The 15,149-nt window shown below is 46.3% G+C and overlaps 1 protein-coding gene across 1 annotated transcript in view; it reads left to right on the top strand.

Annotated features, from left to right (window-relative positions):
• The first annotated feature begins 4,607 nt into the window (after nt 1–4,607).
• The window catches only part of PDPR (pyruvate dehydrogenase phosphatase regulatory subunit), a 37,103-nt gene continuing 26,561 nt past the window's right edge, over nt 4,608–15,149 (top strand). Inside the window, exons 1-3 of the mRNA XM_045818444.1 lie at nt 4,608–4,809; nt 12,266–12,550; nt 13,660–13,793. Coding sequence (XP_045674400.1) covers nt 12,327–12,550; nt 13,660–13,793 — 358 coding nt within the window. The 5' untranslated portion in view covers nt 4,608–4,809; nt 12,266–12,326. The remainder of the gene's footprint in view (nt 4,810–12,265; nt 12,551–13,659; nt 13,794–15,149) is intronic.

Raw genomic sequence — 15,149 nt, 5'->3', positions numbered from 1 at the left:
TTATGGAAGATGGCAAGAGTCCACGGGGCTAATAAAAATGCACAGTGCCTCTTAAGGCCTCGCTCCACACTTGTCCACCTTAAAAAAAGTCGTAGTGGCTTTGGCTGGCGTGGCTAAATGTGTTGAGTGCTAGCCTGCGAACCAAAAGTTTGCCAGTTTGATTCCCAATCAGGGCGCATGCCTGGGATTCAGGCCCGGTCCCTGGTTGGGGGTGGATCAGAGGAAATAGGTGTTTCTCTCCCTCTCTCCCTACTTCCCACTCTCTAAGAAATAAAATCTTACCTGGCTGGCGTAGCTCAGTGGATTGAGCGCAGGCTGGGAAACAAAGTGTCCCAGGTTCGATTCCCAGCCAGGGTACATGCCTGGGTTGCAGGCCATAACCCCCAGCAACCGCACATTGATGTTTCTCTCTCTCTCTCTCTCTCTCTATCTCCCCCCCTTCCCTCTCTAAAAATAAATAAATAAAAATCTTAAAAAAAAAAGAAATAAAATCTTTTTTAAAAAGTCATAGTAGCTTAGTTGGTGGGGGCTTCATCAAGCAAAGTTAAAGGTCGCCAGTTTGATTCCAGGTCAAGGCACATGCCTGGGCTGCAGGTTGGTTCCCGGTCAGGGCGTGTATGAGAGGCATCCGATCAATGCTTCTTGACTTCTTTTTCTCCCTTCCTTCCCCTCTCCCTAAAAATAAATAAATACATATTTTTTAAGAAATTGCCATACAGATGGCTGAAGCCAACTGACTGCAGTGGGACAAAAATACACTCCAGCCCTTCCCTGCACTGTGAGGTCACATGGCAGATGCAATGAGCAACTGAAAACAATATCAATCTACCACAGGCAGTCCAGCTCCTTCCACTGTTTGTTCTTTGTCTTTCCGTTTCCGGTCATTGGGCCACCTCATCCCCAGAGGCCCTCCTGGCCAGCTGTTCTCTGGTAAACTGAAAAGAGTGTTGGGTTCAGATACATCGTCTTGGCTCCGTTTCCAGGCCTTCCCACTAGCTGAGTGATCTTGGGAAAGTCATGTTCCATCTGAGTCCACGTCATCTACTAGAACCTTACCTGGTACGACTGTCGGAAAGATGAAACGGGACACTGTATGAGGGAAACCCGTGTCCTGTGTAAAGCACGCTCTTTGAGAACCAGCTGGAGTTGCCCCTCATCCATGTAGCTTTAAATGACTATCATTTCTCCTCCAGACTCTAAATAGTTATCCAGTGGTCTCGAGATACAAGAGAAGTCCCTAGAAAGTCCTTAGAAGTACTGCTCTGTCCTTCAGCTTTGTTGATCTCCCTCCATTCAGAGGGTGTTTTAAATCTCCCAGGTGATTCTATTGCATTAGAGTCTCCACCACACTACTTAGCACTTACATGAATAGTTCATTGTTTTATGTGTTAAAGACTTAGATGTGAGTCCTCATTTTTATTACCTGCAACCTGAGAATGCATTTCTCTAAGCCTCATTTTCCTCATCGGTGACTCAGGGATACTCTCATCTCTGTTACACCGTTTTGGTGACGTTTCGGAGAGGTAGTGCAGCCAGGGCACTTGGCACACGCCTGGCACAATAGCCATTGCAGTGTTACTCTGTCTTCCACGGTCTCTGTGAAATAGTTCTGCAGCACCCAGCATGTTATTGAGCCCCCAGCAGGTGTCTCACTGCAGAAATACACTGATTTGTGGATGTGGTGGCTGTTGCAGGAGCATGGGCTGCTTCTTGTGGATAATGTTCTGCAGTCTCCCCACGGGCATGACCAAGAATGCACACATACCCACATAAACATGGGCTCACAGGTAAATGAGCACCAGGTTTTCAGTAGGAAGTCTGTGTTGAACCCAGTGACTGATAATAACCTCAGAAGGAGGAATGCAGGCTTTCTCTCTCCAGCATGGAGAGTAATGTGATGCCCATGTCTACTTTAACTTGGTTTCCACATTCTGCTTTAAACTTGGTAACACAGGAATCAACAATTTTATTTATGAGGTTTTCCTTTTGTGTTGACACATACTAAACTGAGTTACTGCAGATGAAGAATATTTGACAAGCAGGCATGGCAAGAGTCATTAAAGTGTCTGTTTATTCATTCACAGACCTAATGACATGAAAAGAAAACCTTTAACTGAAATCTGCCCTGACAGAAATACAGTGCACAATGTCAATGCCGTGTTCACGGAGGGCAGGAGTGCTCGGTCACCCTGTATGCGTAATGCGTCAGCCTCCAGGGCTCTTGAGAAAAGATGCCATTTACCTAAGCGCCTCGCACGTCTTCAGGACCACCAGCTAACGCCGCACAGGGACAGAGAGGGCTGGACAGAAGTGCACATTTACACATGCAAAGAACACATTACAGCACTTTACAGTAACTACAGTGGCACTCTGATACATCCCAAGAGTTGACCAGAGAGTAAAGTGTGAACTGTGCTGCTTAGAACACCCTTCACTGAGACGGGCTGTGGCAGCTTTCACGCCCCCACACTCACCCGTTCTGGGGAAGGAGAGGTTGAGGGGGGCGATGGGAACCCTCAGACTGAAATGGAGTTCCTTTTTTGGCCTTCCTCTCTCCGCCCACCATGTGGCAATCTCAAGTGTAAGGCATGAGAACCTGATGTGGAGAAAAGATGTGCTTCGAGTCCCAGTTCTTGGTGTGCAAAGGAATTCCTGGCTTAGATCTTTTGAAACAGATGCTAAAAATATCCTTCCCACCTCTTGTATTTACTGTCCTTACAAACAGAAAAAGGAGAAGTCAGAAGGTTTGTAAGAGATAAAAATAGCCGCATCTAGATAGCATGAGAAAAATGGCTCATAGAAATGCGTAACTCTTCAAGGGATGCTTTGCTCTGAGAAGTCTAGAATTTCACAAGGAATAACTCTGACATTTTATGGAAAAGAAGAGCCAAAAACGTAATACACTCCATGCCCTTAAAATAGTACACTTGTGGTTATGAGAGCCTACGAAGTATAAGTCAACATTGACAATGAAAGAAGTTTTAGGACTTAGCATTTTAAAGTGGAGGCCAAAATGGTGACAAGTGAGAAAGCAGACGGAAATCTATACAGCTTGTTCAAAACTTGTTGCATGTAGCCCTGGCAGGTGTGCCTCAGTGGATTGAGCGCTGGCCTGCAAGCCAGAGCGTCACTAGCTCGATTCCCAATTGTAGGGCCAGGTCCTGAGTGGAGGGGCGTGTGAGAGGCAACCACACATTGGTGTTAAAAAAAACTTAACAGCATGTAAACAGTTGAAATCAACACATTAAATGTCACTTCATTTCATCCACCATTTCCTACAGACAGCTAGGTTTTTCCCAAATTCCTATGCACTGAAATGGCATGGGCCAGCTACCTGACTCACCAAGAAAACTTACGAAGTTTTTCTCCACAAAGAGTCACATTTGGGCATCAGGGAAGGCTTCCCTAAGAATATACCTCAGGTTCATTGGTCTATCCCTTCTTTTGGGGGACAAATAGGTGACCTCAAGCTTTAAGCCTTTAGCTAAAATATTAAAGTGTTTATCTAGGAGAGAAGCCCAGAATGCCCTGAAGTTTTCGTGACACAGTTAGCAAGAGGCAGAGTTGCTGCTCTCAGGAAGACAGACCTCATGTGGGCTGTCTTGAGTGAGTTAATTGGCTACTGTGTGGTGTATAAAGTATGCACATTATGGGCTGGCATGGTGACACAGGGTCCCTGGAACTTTACTGACACTTCATAAAAGCAGAAGCCCATTGTTTCTTGTGCACTGCTGAATCCCATCACCCAACAGAGTGCCTGGCCACAAGAGGCGGCGAATAAAACAAGACTGGTTTATGTGGTGAGATGTGCTTGAATCCAAAGAATGGGGACAGAAGAGTGTGGCCCAACACTCAGGGGTGGCTGTACCATTAGATTGCTGTCATTCAAAAGAAGTTTTACTGGACAACGTGCCATACTGTTCTAAGTGCTGTGAATACAGCCATGCAGTAGATCAAGGTTCTGTCGGGAGAGGGCAGGGTTTGTAACTAGTCGGAAAATCAGTCAGCAAACATATATTTTACATAGTGATGAGTCTTTTAAAGGAAAGAAAACAGGGCGGTGTGATAGTAAGGGAGGGGTGAATGGGGAGTACTTCTAAAAATGATGGCCTGAAGGGATTCCTCTTTCCCTGGCTAGAAAGGTGCAGAGTAAGATCCTGCCTCCAAGGTAGAGCAGGGCAACAGGCTGGATTTCCAATTTGCTCTGCTAGAGTGTCGCCCCGGAAGACTCGAACTACTTCAAGAAACAAACGACTGTCGGTCCAAATAGCCTTTTAACGCCCTGGACTAGAGTGATTTTGGGCTGAGAGCCCACGAGGGCGTGGGGCCAGGCCGGGAAAAGCGCCTCCACGGTAAAGAGAACCTCTGCACACCCCACACTCCAGCAGGGCTGCTACTCCCCTCGGACATCCTTGTTGCCTTTGCAGGAATTAACAGGTTACGAGGCTCAAGTTCTAAAGACGCCTTGGGAGGTAATGCCTCCAAATAGCTTTCACCTTGGCAGAGACAAAGGACAGACTTAACGAGACCCCAACAAGCCCCACGTGCAGGGGCGGGGCTGCAGCGGTGACTCCACAGCGCGCCTGCGCAAGTGAGATCACGCGCCGACGTACCCTTGCTCCCGGGGACCGTAAAGCGCGGAAGGTCGCGGCCCCCCGCTTCCCCGGAACTCTTTATTTCCTCCAACCCGTCCCTTCCCAGTCCCTGATCCCTCCCCTTTTCCGGACCCTGGACCCCTGGTGACTGTAGTTGCTGCTGCCGGTCTTTCGCCGGCCGTGGCGGAGCACGGAGCCCGTGGGCGCCGATGAGGTAAGGAGACCGCCGCGGGGCCGCTCTGACGCCCCCGTCCGCGCGGGCCGGCTGTAGCGCCCCGGGACCCCCAGTGTCCCGTCTTTCCCCTTGGGTCAGGCTCAGGGGTGGTCCCTGCCGTCCCTCGTTTCCTGTGGGTTCTTCCTGGTTGTCTCGAGAAGGCGCGTCCTGGCCCCGGGACTCCGCCGACCCGGGCCGAGAGTGGGTCCGCCTGACCTCCCTCGGCCTCGCGGCGGCCGTGCCCCGCCGGGCGGAGGTTGTCCCGAGCTCGGGGACCCGTGCCCGGCCGCCGCGCACCGGCTCTTCAGGCGTTCGGGGTGACCTGGCTTCTGGCTCCCCGCCTGGGGCTCGCTCACCCCCGCAGCGCGATGAGGCTTGTCCAGCCCCCGTCTCCCTCCTCTGCAGGTGGAATCGGTTTCCCGCGTTGAAACGTGCGGTGCACCTAGTGGGGCTGATGCGGAGTCCGGCGGTGAATTGCCTGGGAAAACCTAGGCTAGGGCGGTGTCTTAGTGTTTGTCCCCTTGGGTCCGATGTGAATGACACTCAGATTTGATTCAGGAATCTCGAAGTGCATTTTGCCCAAGCGTGTAAGCTTGACACACTGGAGGAGGACGCGGGGTGGGGCTGGGAGGTGGGGTGAGGCGGGCCCAGAGGCACCCTTTTCCGGTGCTAGGGACTTATTGACAAACAGAGATGCGGGCGGGGTGGGGAGGGCGCCACGGAAGACGGGCGTGGTGGTGGTGGCCGAGGTTGATGGAGGGGACACGCTGGGCCCAAGGGTACAGTTTTCCGGTGCTAGGGATGTATAATAATTTCTTAAACTTGTCTGGTCACCTGGTCCACTTGTTGACAAATACAGCACCATGGACCAGCAGGATCAGAATCTACAAAGAAGGGAGCCTGAGAGTGTTTTTTTCAAGAGGTGTCCCAGGTGATGCTTATGCTGAGGCAGGTGTGGGAAATGTTCCCTTAATCCGTCCGTAGTCTCCCAGTCTTCCCTGGGGCTGGCGGTGCAGGTGTACACAGCGTTGTGTTATTAGAGGAACAGCTCAGAGGGGGTTAGAGCTGTCTGTCCTCTTGCTCTTGTTGGTGTGAGCGGATCTGAGCACAATCAGCCCCAGTATTGAGGTTGTTTAGCAGAAATTCTTCACAGAGAATATTACACAGCCATTTTATTCATTTAAAATACAATTTATTTTGAACCAGGTTATGTGTTTTCTTTCTTTGTCTTTGACATCTTCAGTTTCTTCTCTTTTGGCTTTGCCACATTTGCTATCAAACTTTTCTTTGCTTTTGCTATTGGGCTGGCCAAAAAGTTTGTTTAGTGTTTTTTTTTCCCTACAATGGCTCGAGTAGTGCTAAGTTATCTTCAACTTCATTCACAACAATTTTGTTAGATTGTATTGTGACAGTTGTCATATCAGCGTGCATTTAAAAATTCTAAGTTGGTGAATTTTTGTGCAGTCATTTCAATATTGAAGATGGAAGAAAATATGTAACATTTTTGGTGTATTATGCTTTATTATTTCTTTTTCTATTTTTTAAAAGATTTTATTTTTAGAGAGGAGAAAGGAAGAGAGGGAGAGGAACATCAGTGTATGGTTGCCTCTCGCATGCCCCCTACTGGGAACCTGGCCCACAACCCAGGCACGTGTCCTGACTGGGAATCCAACCAACAGCCCTTTGGTTTGCAGGCCAGTGCTCAATCCATTGATCCACACCAGCCAGGGCAATGCTTTATTATTTCAAGAAAGGTAAAAACACAACTGAAATGCAAAAATAAATAAATTAATTAATTAATTAACTTATGCAGTGTGTGGAGAAGGTGCTGTGGCTGGTCTAATGTGTCAAAAGTTGTTTGTTAGGTTTCTTTGTACTGTTGACATTTTGGCCAAATAATTCTTTGCTGTGGAGCCATCTTATGCATTGGAAGATGTTTAGCAGCACGCCTGGACTCTACCCACCAGAAACCAGTAGCAGGAGATAGCTGACATACTCAAAATATCCAGATAAATAAAGTTACTGGTGAAAATGATAATGTGTCTTTTATATTGCAGAAAAAATCATATGGACTTTTTGGCTAACCCAATTCCAAGGCTACTAGAATAGACTGGTTTCTTCCTTTCCTTCATTTTTTGCCTGTTGTTTGAATCAATCACATTCTCCCACTCCACTCCACTCCACTCCACTCCCCCATCCTTTCTAGCTCCTCCCTTTCCCTCCCCTCCTCTCCCTCACACTTCACTGACTCTGTTGAAGGTCATGATGAACACAAGTCACAAAGCCTTTTATTGATTTGTAACACTTTGATCATTTAGCATTGTTTAGTTCATCTTGAAACTTACCTGTTACGTCTCTTCTGCCACTTTTGCAATTCTCTTTTCTCTGCTAGGGCATGTGCCTTGTGGTTCTGTGCCTTGTTTCTTAGATTCCACATATAAGTGAAATCACTGGTGTTTGTCTCTGACTGACTTCACGTAGCATAATGCGCTCTAGGTCCATCCATGTTGTCACAAATGGCGAGATGTCATTCTTCTTTTGTGGCTGAGTCACATCCTGTTGTGTGTGTGTGTTGCAGCTTTTTATCCACTCGTCTATCAGTGGGCACTTGGGTGGCTTCCATATGCTGGCTTCTGTAAATAATGCTGCAGTGAACATAGGGGCTCATGTTATCTTTTCGGACTAGTGTTTTGGATTTCTTTGTATAAATACTCTAAAGTGGAACTCCTGGGTCAATATGGCAGTTCTGTTTTTAATTTTTTGAGGAACCGCCATACTGTTTTCCATAGCAGCTGCACCAGTTTACAATCCCACCAGCAGTGCACAAGGGTTCCATTTTCTCCATTTCTTTGCCATCACTTGTTTATTCATTTATTGATGATGGCCATTCTGACAGGTGTGAAGTGATACCTCATTGTGGTTTTAATGTGCATTTTGCTGATGATTGGTGATGCGGAGCATCTTTTCATGTGTCTGTTGGCCATCTGTGTATCCTCTTTGGAGAAATGTGTATTGAGGTCCTCTGCCCATTTTTTAATCAGATTGTTTGTTTTTTCTTTTTGGTGTTAAGTTGTTTAAGTTCCTTAAATATTTTGGATATTAACCCCTTATCAGATACATCATTGGTGAGTATCTTTTCCCAGTCAGTAGGGTGTCTTTTAATTTCATCGATGGTTTCTTTCACTGTGCAAAAACATTTTAGTTTTAAGTAATCCCATTAGTTTATGTCCTGTTTTTCTTCTCGGAGTTCTATGGTTTTGGACCTTATGTTGAAGTGTTTACTCTGTTTGGAGTTGATTTTTATAGAAGCTGTAAGAAGGTGATCCAGTTTCATTCTTTTTCACGAATCTGTCCAGTTTTCTGAACATGATTTATTGAAGGGACTATTTATTCCATTGTATGTTTTTGACTCCTTCGTTGTAGATTAATTGATCATATAGGTGTGGAGTTATTTCTGTGTTCTCTATTCTGTTCCATCGATCTATATGTATGCCTATTTTATGCTATTACTAGATTATTTTATGGCTATAGCCTTATAGTATAGTTTGATATCATGTAGCGTGATACCTCCAACTTTGTTCTTCTTTTGCAACATTGCTTTGGCTATTCACTTTCTTCTGTAGTTCCATATACATTTTAGGATTTTGTACTCTGCAGAATGCTATTGTCATTTGGATAGGAACTGTATTGAATCTGTTGATTGCTTTGGGTAATATGGACATTTTAACTCTTCCTATCCACAAGCATGGTATGTCCTTCTATTTGTTTGTATCTTCTTCAGTTACTTTCTTCATTGTCTTATAGTTTTCTAAGTACAAGTCTTTTACCTCCTTGGTTAAAATATTCCTAGGTATTTTAGTCTTCTTGATGCAATTGTAAATGGGGTTGTTTTCTTAATGTCCTTTTCTTATAGTTCATTACTGGTGTATAAAAATGCAAATGATTTCTGAATATTAATTTTGTATCTTGCTGCTTTACTGAATTTACTAGTTCTAATAGTTTTTTGGTGGATTCTTTATGTTTCTCTATATAATATCATGCTATCTGCAAATAATGACAGTTTTCTTTCCAATTCAAATGCCTTCTGTTTCTTTTTCTTGTCTGATTGCTGTGGCTAGAACTTCCAATACCATGTTGAATAAAAATGGTCAAAGTGGCTCTGACTGGTGTGGCTTGGTTGGGCATTGTTCTGCAAAGTGAAAGGTCACCAGTTCAGTTCCTGGGCAGGGCACATGTCTGGGTTGTGGGCCAGTCCCCAGTCAGGGTGTGTACTAAAGGCAACTGATTGATGTTTCTCTCCCACATCAATGTTTCTCTCCCTACCTTCCCCTTTCTCTAAAACTAAACAAATAAATTAAATCTTTTTAAAAAATGGTCAAAGTGGACAACTTGGTTTTATTCCTGATCTTAAAGAAAAAGCTTTCAGCTTTTCACTCTTGAATATGGTGTTGGTTTGTCATATTTGGCCTTTATTATGTTGAAGTATGTTCCCTCTATTCCCACTTTGCTGAGAGGGCTTTTTTAAAAAAATCATAAATAGATGTTGGATTGTGTCAAATGCTTTTTCTGCATCTATTGACGTGATCGTATAGTTTTTATTCCTCATTTTGATCATGTGGTGTGTTACGTTAATTGATTTGCAGATATTGAACCTACGTTGCATTCTGGGAATGAATCCCACTCGATCTTGGTGGATGGTCTTTGTAACATGTTGCTGAATTCAGTTTGCCGATATTTTCCTGAGGAATTTTGTCTCAAGGTAGCTTTGGATTTCTTCTTTGATCTTGTCGCTGACCCATTCACTGTCTGGCAGCATGTCAGTTAGCCTCCTTGTGTTCATGTGTTTTTCAGTTTTCTTCTTGTTGTCAGTTTCTGGTTTCATGCCCTGGTGGTGGGAGAAGGTGCTTGACATGATTTCAGTCATCTTAAATTTAGCGAGACTTGTTTTGTGGGCTAACATGTGGTCTGTCCTGGAAAGTGTTTCACGTGCACTCAAAAAGAATGTTCATTCTGTTGCTTTTGGGTGAAATGTCCTAAAAATATCAATTATGTCCATTTGGTCTAAAATTTCATTTTAAGGCCACTGTTTTCTTGTTAATTTTCTTCCTGGATGATGTTGACGTATCCATTAATGTCAGTGGGGTGTTGAAATCCCCAATTATAACTGTATTATTGTTGCTCTTTCTGTTTGTCTGTCAGTATTTGCTTTATATATTTAGGTGCTCTTATAGTGAGTGTGTGGATGTTTATGAGTTATAATCTCTTATTAGAGTGATCGCTTTACCATTATGAAATGCCCTTTGTTGTTACATCCCTTGCTTGAAAGTCTATGTTGTCCAAAATAAGTATTGTCAACTCAGCTTTTTTTTTTTCCATTTTCCATTTGCATGAAATACCATTTTCCTTCCCTTTCAGTCTGTGTGTTTCGATCTGAAGTGAGTCTCTTCTAGGCAGCATATGTACAAGTCTTGCTTTTTTAAGATTATTTTTTGTCTTTAACCTTCGGCATTTTAATTATGATGTGTCTCGGTGTGGGCCTCTTTGGGTTCATCTTTTTTGGAACTCTTTGCACTTCCTGGACTTGTATGTCTTTCCTTCACCAAGCTAGGGATGTTTTCTATCATTATTTTTCAAACAGGCTTTCAGTTCCTTGCTCTCTTTCCTCCTTCCAGTATTCTTGTGATGTGTGGGGGTACGTCCCCCTCATGACCTCTGGAAACACGAGGCCATCCTTCACTTAGGCCTGTAACCCTGTGTCTCTGTCCTTCCCTGGGACACCCGTCTTTGTGGATCGCCTCCTCTTGCCCGTCTCTTTGCCTTTACTGGGTCATCCCATGGCAGTGAAATACTCTCATCAGCTCCCGTCTTGGGAAACAACCAGCTCACTTTGCTCTGCCCCGCACTCTTCCCTCGCTTCCGTCCCCCTTCTCTGCTCCCCATCAGCAGACTGTGATGGAGCTGTCCGCACCCCTGTGTCTCACTTATCTTCAGTTTGCTCTCGCCCATATCTCATCCCTCCCTCTCCCCGGAAAACGTTCTTGAGGACACCAGGACCTCTGTGCTGTCAAATCCTGGTGGACATGTGGGCACCCGGCTCTGCCCCTCAGCCCCCCCTGCAGGTAGCCGCCTCTTGGAACCCTCTCCTCTCTTGGCTTCTGTGATACCCCTGCCTGGTTTTCTTTCTGTTGTGCCGACTGCTCCTCCTCCTTCTCTTCGGCCACTTGTCTTTATCTGTACGCTCTGCCTGAGCTGCAGCATTCAGTCCTGTCTCCAGTCTTCCCTTTGCGCTCCCAATCTGTAATGCCAGGAGAGCCTCAGAGTTCTTGTTCCTCAGAATGCCAGGGCTTTAAATACTGGGCATGTGCCGATGACTCCCGCAGCTCCTTCCCAATCACAGGCGCGCACATCCAGCTGCTGCGCAGTGTTTCCACGTGCATGCTGAGTGGGTGTATTGTACTTAATACCTACAAGTTGGACATTCAGAGAACCTATAGCATGACCCATGGACATGAACAATGGTGGGGGGATTGCCTGAAAGAGTGGGGGTGCTGAGTGGAGGGGGGCAGAAGAGGGAAATCAGGACAACTGTAATAGCATGTTCAATAAAATATAAGTTGGACATTCAAATGCATACACACTCACACACACTGCACTTTAGCCTCCCAGCCTCATTCCCTATTCCTTCCTTCTCCTTCACACTACAGTGAGTGGCCCCAGTTGCTTAAGCCAGAAACAGAACCATCATCCTTATTTCTGCCTTGTATTTCCAAGACCATCCAGTCACACCTCTGCACCGTCCTTGTCTAAGCTACCCCAAACTACTGCTGTGGCTTCCTAACCTAGCTCTGCCTTCCCTCTCCTTCCACAACCCGGTCTGCACCTGGGGCAGACTGCTCTTGGAGAATAGATCAGATCGTTTCATTCCTCCTCAGTATTTTCCTTGGCACTTAGAACAAAGTCCCCACTTTCAAGGACAGTGTGTAACAGCTCTCTGCCTGTGCCTCCAGCTTTATCTTAGATTGTTTCCCCCACTCATGCCGGGGACACTCTGGCCTTGTTGCTGTGCTTGAGTTCACCAAGGTCTGTCTCACTGCCGGGCCTTTGACATGCTCATTCCTCTGTCGGAAGCACTCAGCCAGTTCCATTTTCTCTGTCAAATGTCATATTTCCTGACCAGGGTATTAATCATGCCCCTAGTTACTCCTTGTGACTCGTTTATATGTGTATTGCTGACCCCCCTGCCCGCACATACACAGCTCTCCTTTCTGTCAAAGCTACTAAAGGCAGGGGCCTCTTCATTATTGCTTGCAGTTGTAGCGAACCTAGCACAGTGTCTGAGACTCAGTTAATCCTCACGTGTTTGCTGAATGATGATTGCTTTTTGTTGCAACTTTTCCTCATGAATCCTGTGTGCTCAGTGCAGTGGAACAAAATACGTTTGCTTTTTTCTGTCTAGTTCGAATGCTTGGAATCTCCCGAGCTGAGCGAGAGCACGTCTCCTGGTGCTGACTGACGTGATGTTTTACCGGTGGCTCTCAGTGGTCCGCAGACACAGAGCCAGCCGAGGATGGCGGAACTGGTCCTCAGCCAGAAGCAGTGCGTCGGCGGCCACGGAACATTCTGTTGCCCTGCCTGCCCAGGCACAGGTGGTCATCTGTGGTGGGGGAATCATGGGCACGTCTGTGGCCTATCACCTGTCCAAGATGGGGTGGAAGGACATTGTCCTTTTGGAGCAGGGCAGGTAAGGATTCAGCCAGACATGGGTTCCCTCTTCCCTCCCCTTCCTGTGACCTTGTCCCACCAGAAGCTAATCAGCGTTGCTAAGTAGCGTGAGAAGAATCACAGGGGGGAACGCTATACTTTGTTTTATTTTGGCAATGTCTAAAAGCCGTGTTTTCTGGTTTCAGAGAGCTGGCAGATTCTGACGAAACAAGTCTCTGAAACACGTATTTATTTCAGGTTCACAAGACACCTTGTTCCCCTTTCTGTAGTCGGGCAGCAGCGTAAACCCTATGGGCAGAGGCCTTCCTCGAGGAGTCACATTGCCTACATTCTGCTCCATTTCTGTTTTTTTTTTTTTTTCATTTAAGTAATTTATTTTGAAACAGTTTGAGATTTACAGAACAATTCAGAAGGTAGGAGGGAGTTCCCATAAGACTCGCCCCCAGTTTCACTTGTTATTAACATCTTATATTAGCGTTGCTGTCTCACAACATTGTCACATTATTACCAACTACAGTTCATAGTTTATTTGAATTTCTTCATTTTTCCCTAATGTTCTTTATTTAAGACTTTTGTGTTCTATTGCCTACAGCTAACTGGACTTTTTTTTTTAATTTAAAATTTATTTCTTAAAAGGCAGTACATTCACATGAGCCAGCATAGAAAATTGTCGAAGAGTGTATAGGGAATGTCTCTCTCCTGCCCCTGACCTCTGGCCTCAAGTTCTCCTTGCTGGAGGCCAGGCAAGTTCCTGCTGTGTCAAACCCGATGCTCTCCATTTATAAGCACGTTTATATTCATCAGTATGTATTGGTGTATATGGGTGTTCATTTATTTTTCCTTGTTTTATACAAGTGGTAGCATTCCCTAAACACTGTTCCTCACTTTGCTTTTCTCAATAGGATTGTTACACATTGTTGCATAAAAGTGGTCTCATTCCTTTTTTATGGCTGTATACTATCCCATTGTGTGGGTGAATTCTAATTTTGAAATCAGTGTCGTGTTGACGAACATGTAGGTCATTTCCATCCTTCGATAGGATTAAACAATGCTGCAGTGTGGAAGTTGAATGTGCTGCATTCACAGACATGTGAGCCCAACTAATAGCTTTTTGGATCCATGCTGCAGGCTGGCTGCCGGCTCCACGAGGTTCTGTGCTGGCATCGTGAGCACCGCCAGGCACTTGAGCATCGAGCAGAAGATGGCAGACTATTCAAACAAACTGTACCATCAGTTAGAGCAAGAAACAGGGATCCAAACAGGTAAGCAGGTAGTCAGCCATGTACTGGCCTCTGCGCCCCGGACCCTCACTCGGTGCTGTGGCTGGTCCCCCGTGAACTGGCCTGGGGACCGGTGACTCAGACCTGACTCCTAGCCCTGGCGCTGCTGCTGGGCAGAGGATTACCTTGGGCAAGTCTCTTCACTTCTGTGCTGTCTTCGGTTCCTTGTTTTTAAAATGAGAACATTCAGTCAGTATTCCACATCCCTTTCAGGCAGTGCAATTCTTCTTATGGTAAGAAAGTTTTCTGAGCCATTTCTGGTGTAGTTCACTCACTGAAGTGTGGTAAGTGGCAGCACTGGCTCTGACAGCAGGAGGAGGGGGAACGTAAGTTGAGGTGCTGATGGGCACAGTTCGGCCCATTGGACTTCAGAAAATTGCTGGTGAGGATGTTCCTGACTGAGAGCGTTCATAGATGTCTCCTTCCCTGTGGGATGGGGCGGACGGGCCCAGGGGGTTATAAGCTAACCAGCACTGGGGCGAGCAGGAGTTGTCCCGAGGAGAGGAAGACTGATCCACGCTGGGGCCCCATGCGGTCGAAGGGGGACAGGTGGTCAGTTTGGTGTGCAGTGGCGGATCAGCCAGAAGCCCGGAGCTGAGCTTGCTCCCCTGGCCGACGGAGCCGTGTGGGGAGCGCACTAGTCGTCCTGAGTGGGTAGCCACACCTTGTGATGAGGTTCCAGATACTTGTGTATGTCAGGGTTTCTCTTCTGAAGACATTGTGTAAGTCACATCACGGGTAATTCAAGACTAATCCCGACAAAGGATTGTACCTTTGCTTTTTTTGCCAACTGAAGTGGCTCTGCCGTGTGATCAGAGTGTAAGCTCAGTGTGTGGTGTGCCTTGCCGGCCCGTTTAGAAATTATATGACATGTGACAGTGTTTTCATCAGGGAAAGAGAGATCTGAATTATTTGAAATTTTGGGTTTATAACATTTCTACTTGATATAGTTCATACTTTCATGAAGTGTACCCTTATTTGTAAACTGTAGAGCAAGCCCGTCTGCCCAGTAACTGGGGTTTCCTAGCCATGGAGTTGGAGAGAGGAGATGCTAGGAGAGGAACAGGAGGCCTGGAAGGAAGAGGTGGTATATTCTCAGGCACGTCACAGGGCCGGGACTGGGGTGAGGAGAGCACGCACCCGAGGGTGACCCTGCACGCCACAGCGCTGAGATCGAGTGCCTCCTTACCCGGCGTGCCCTGGGCGCCTCGGCTCCCCGTGCTGTCATTGGACCTGACCAGGCCTCCTGTGGAAAGGCAGGGCTTGCAAGTGGACACAGTAAAAGTATCTCCTGCTGCCTCGCTGTCTCTGGCATTTTATTAGGGAAGATGCCTGCTA

This window comes from Phyllostomus hastatus, unplaced genomic scaffold, assembly GCF_019186645.2.
Source record: "Phyllostomus hastatus isolate PE091 unplaced genomic scaffold, TTU_PhHast_1.1 phas_scaffold_345, whole genome shotgun sequence".
NCBI lineage: Eukaryota > Metazoa > Chordata > Mammalia > Chiroptera > Phyllostomidae > Phyllostomus > Phyllostomus hastatus.
This window is presented reverse-complemented; position numbering and strand designations above follow the sequence as displayed.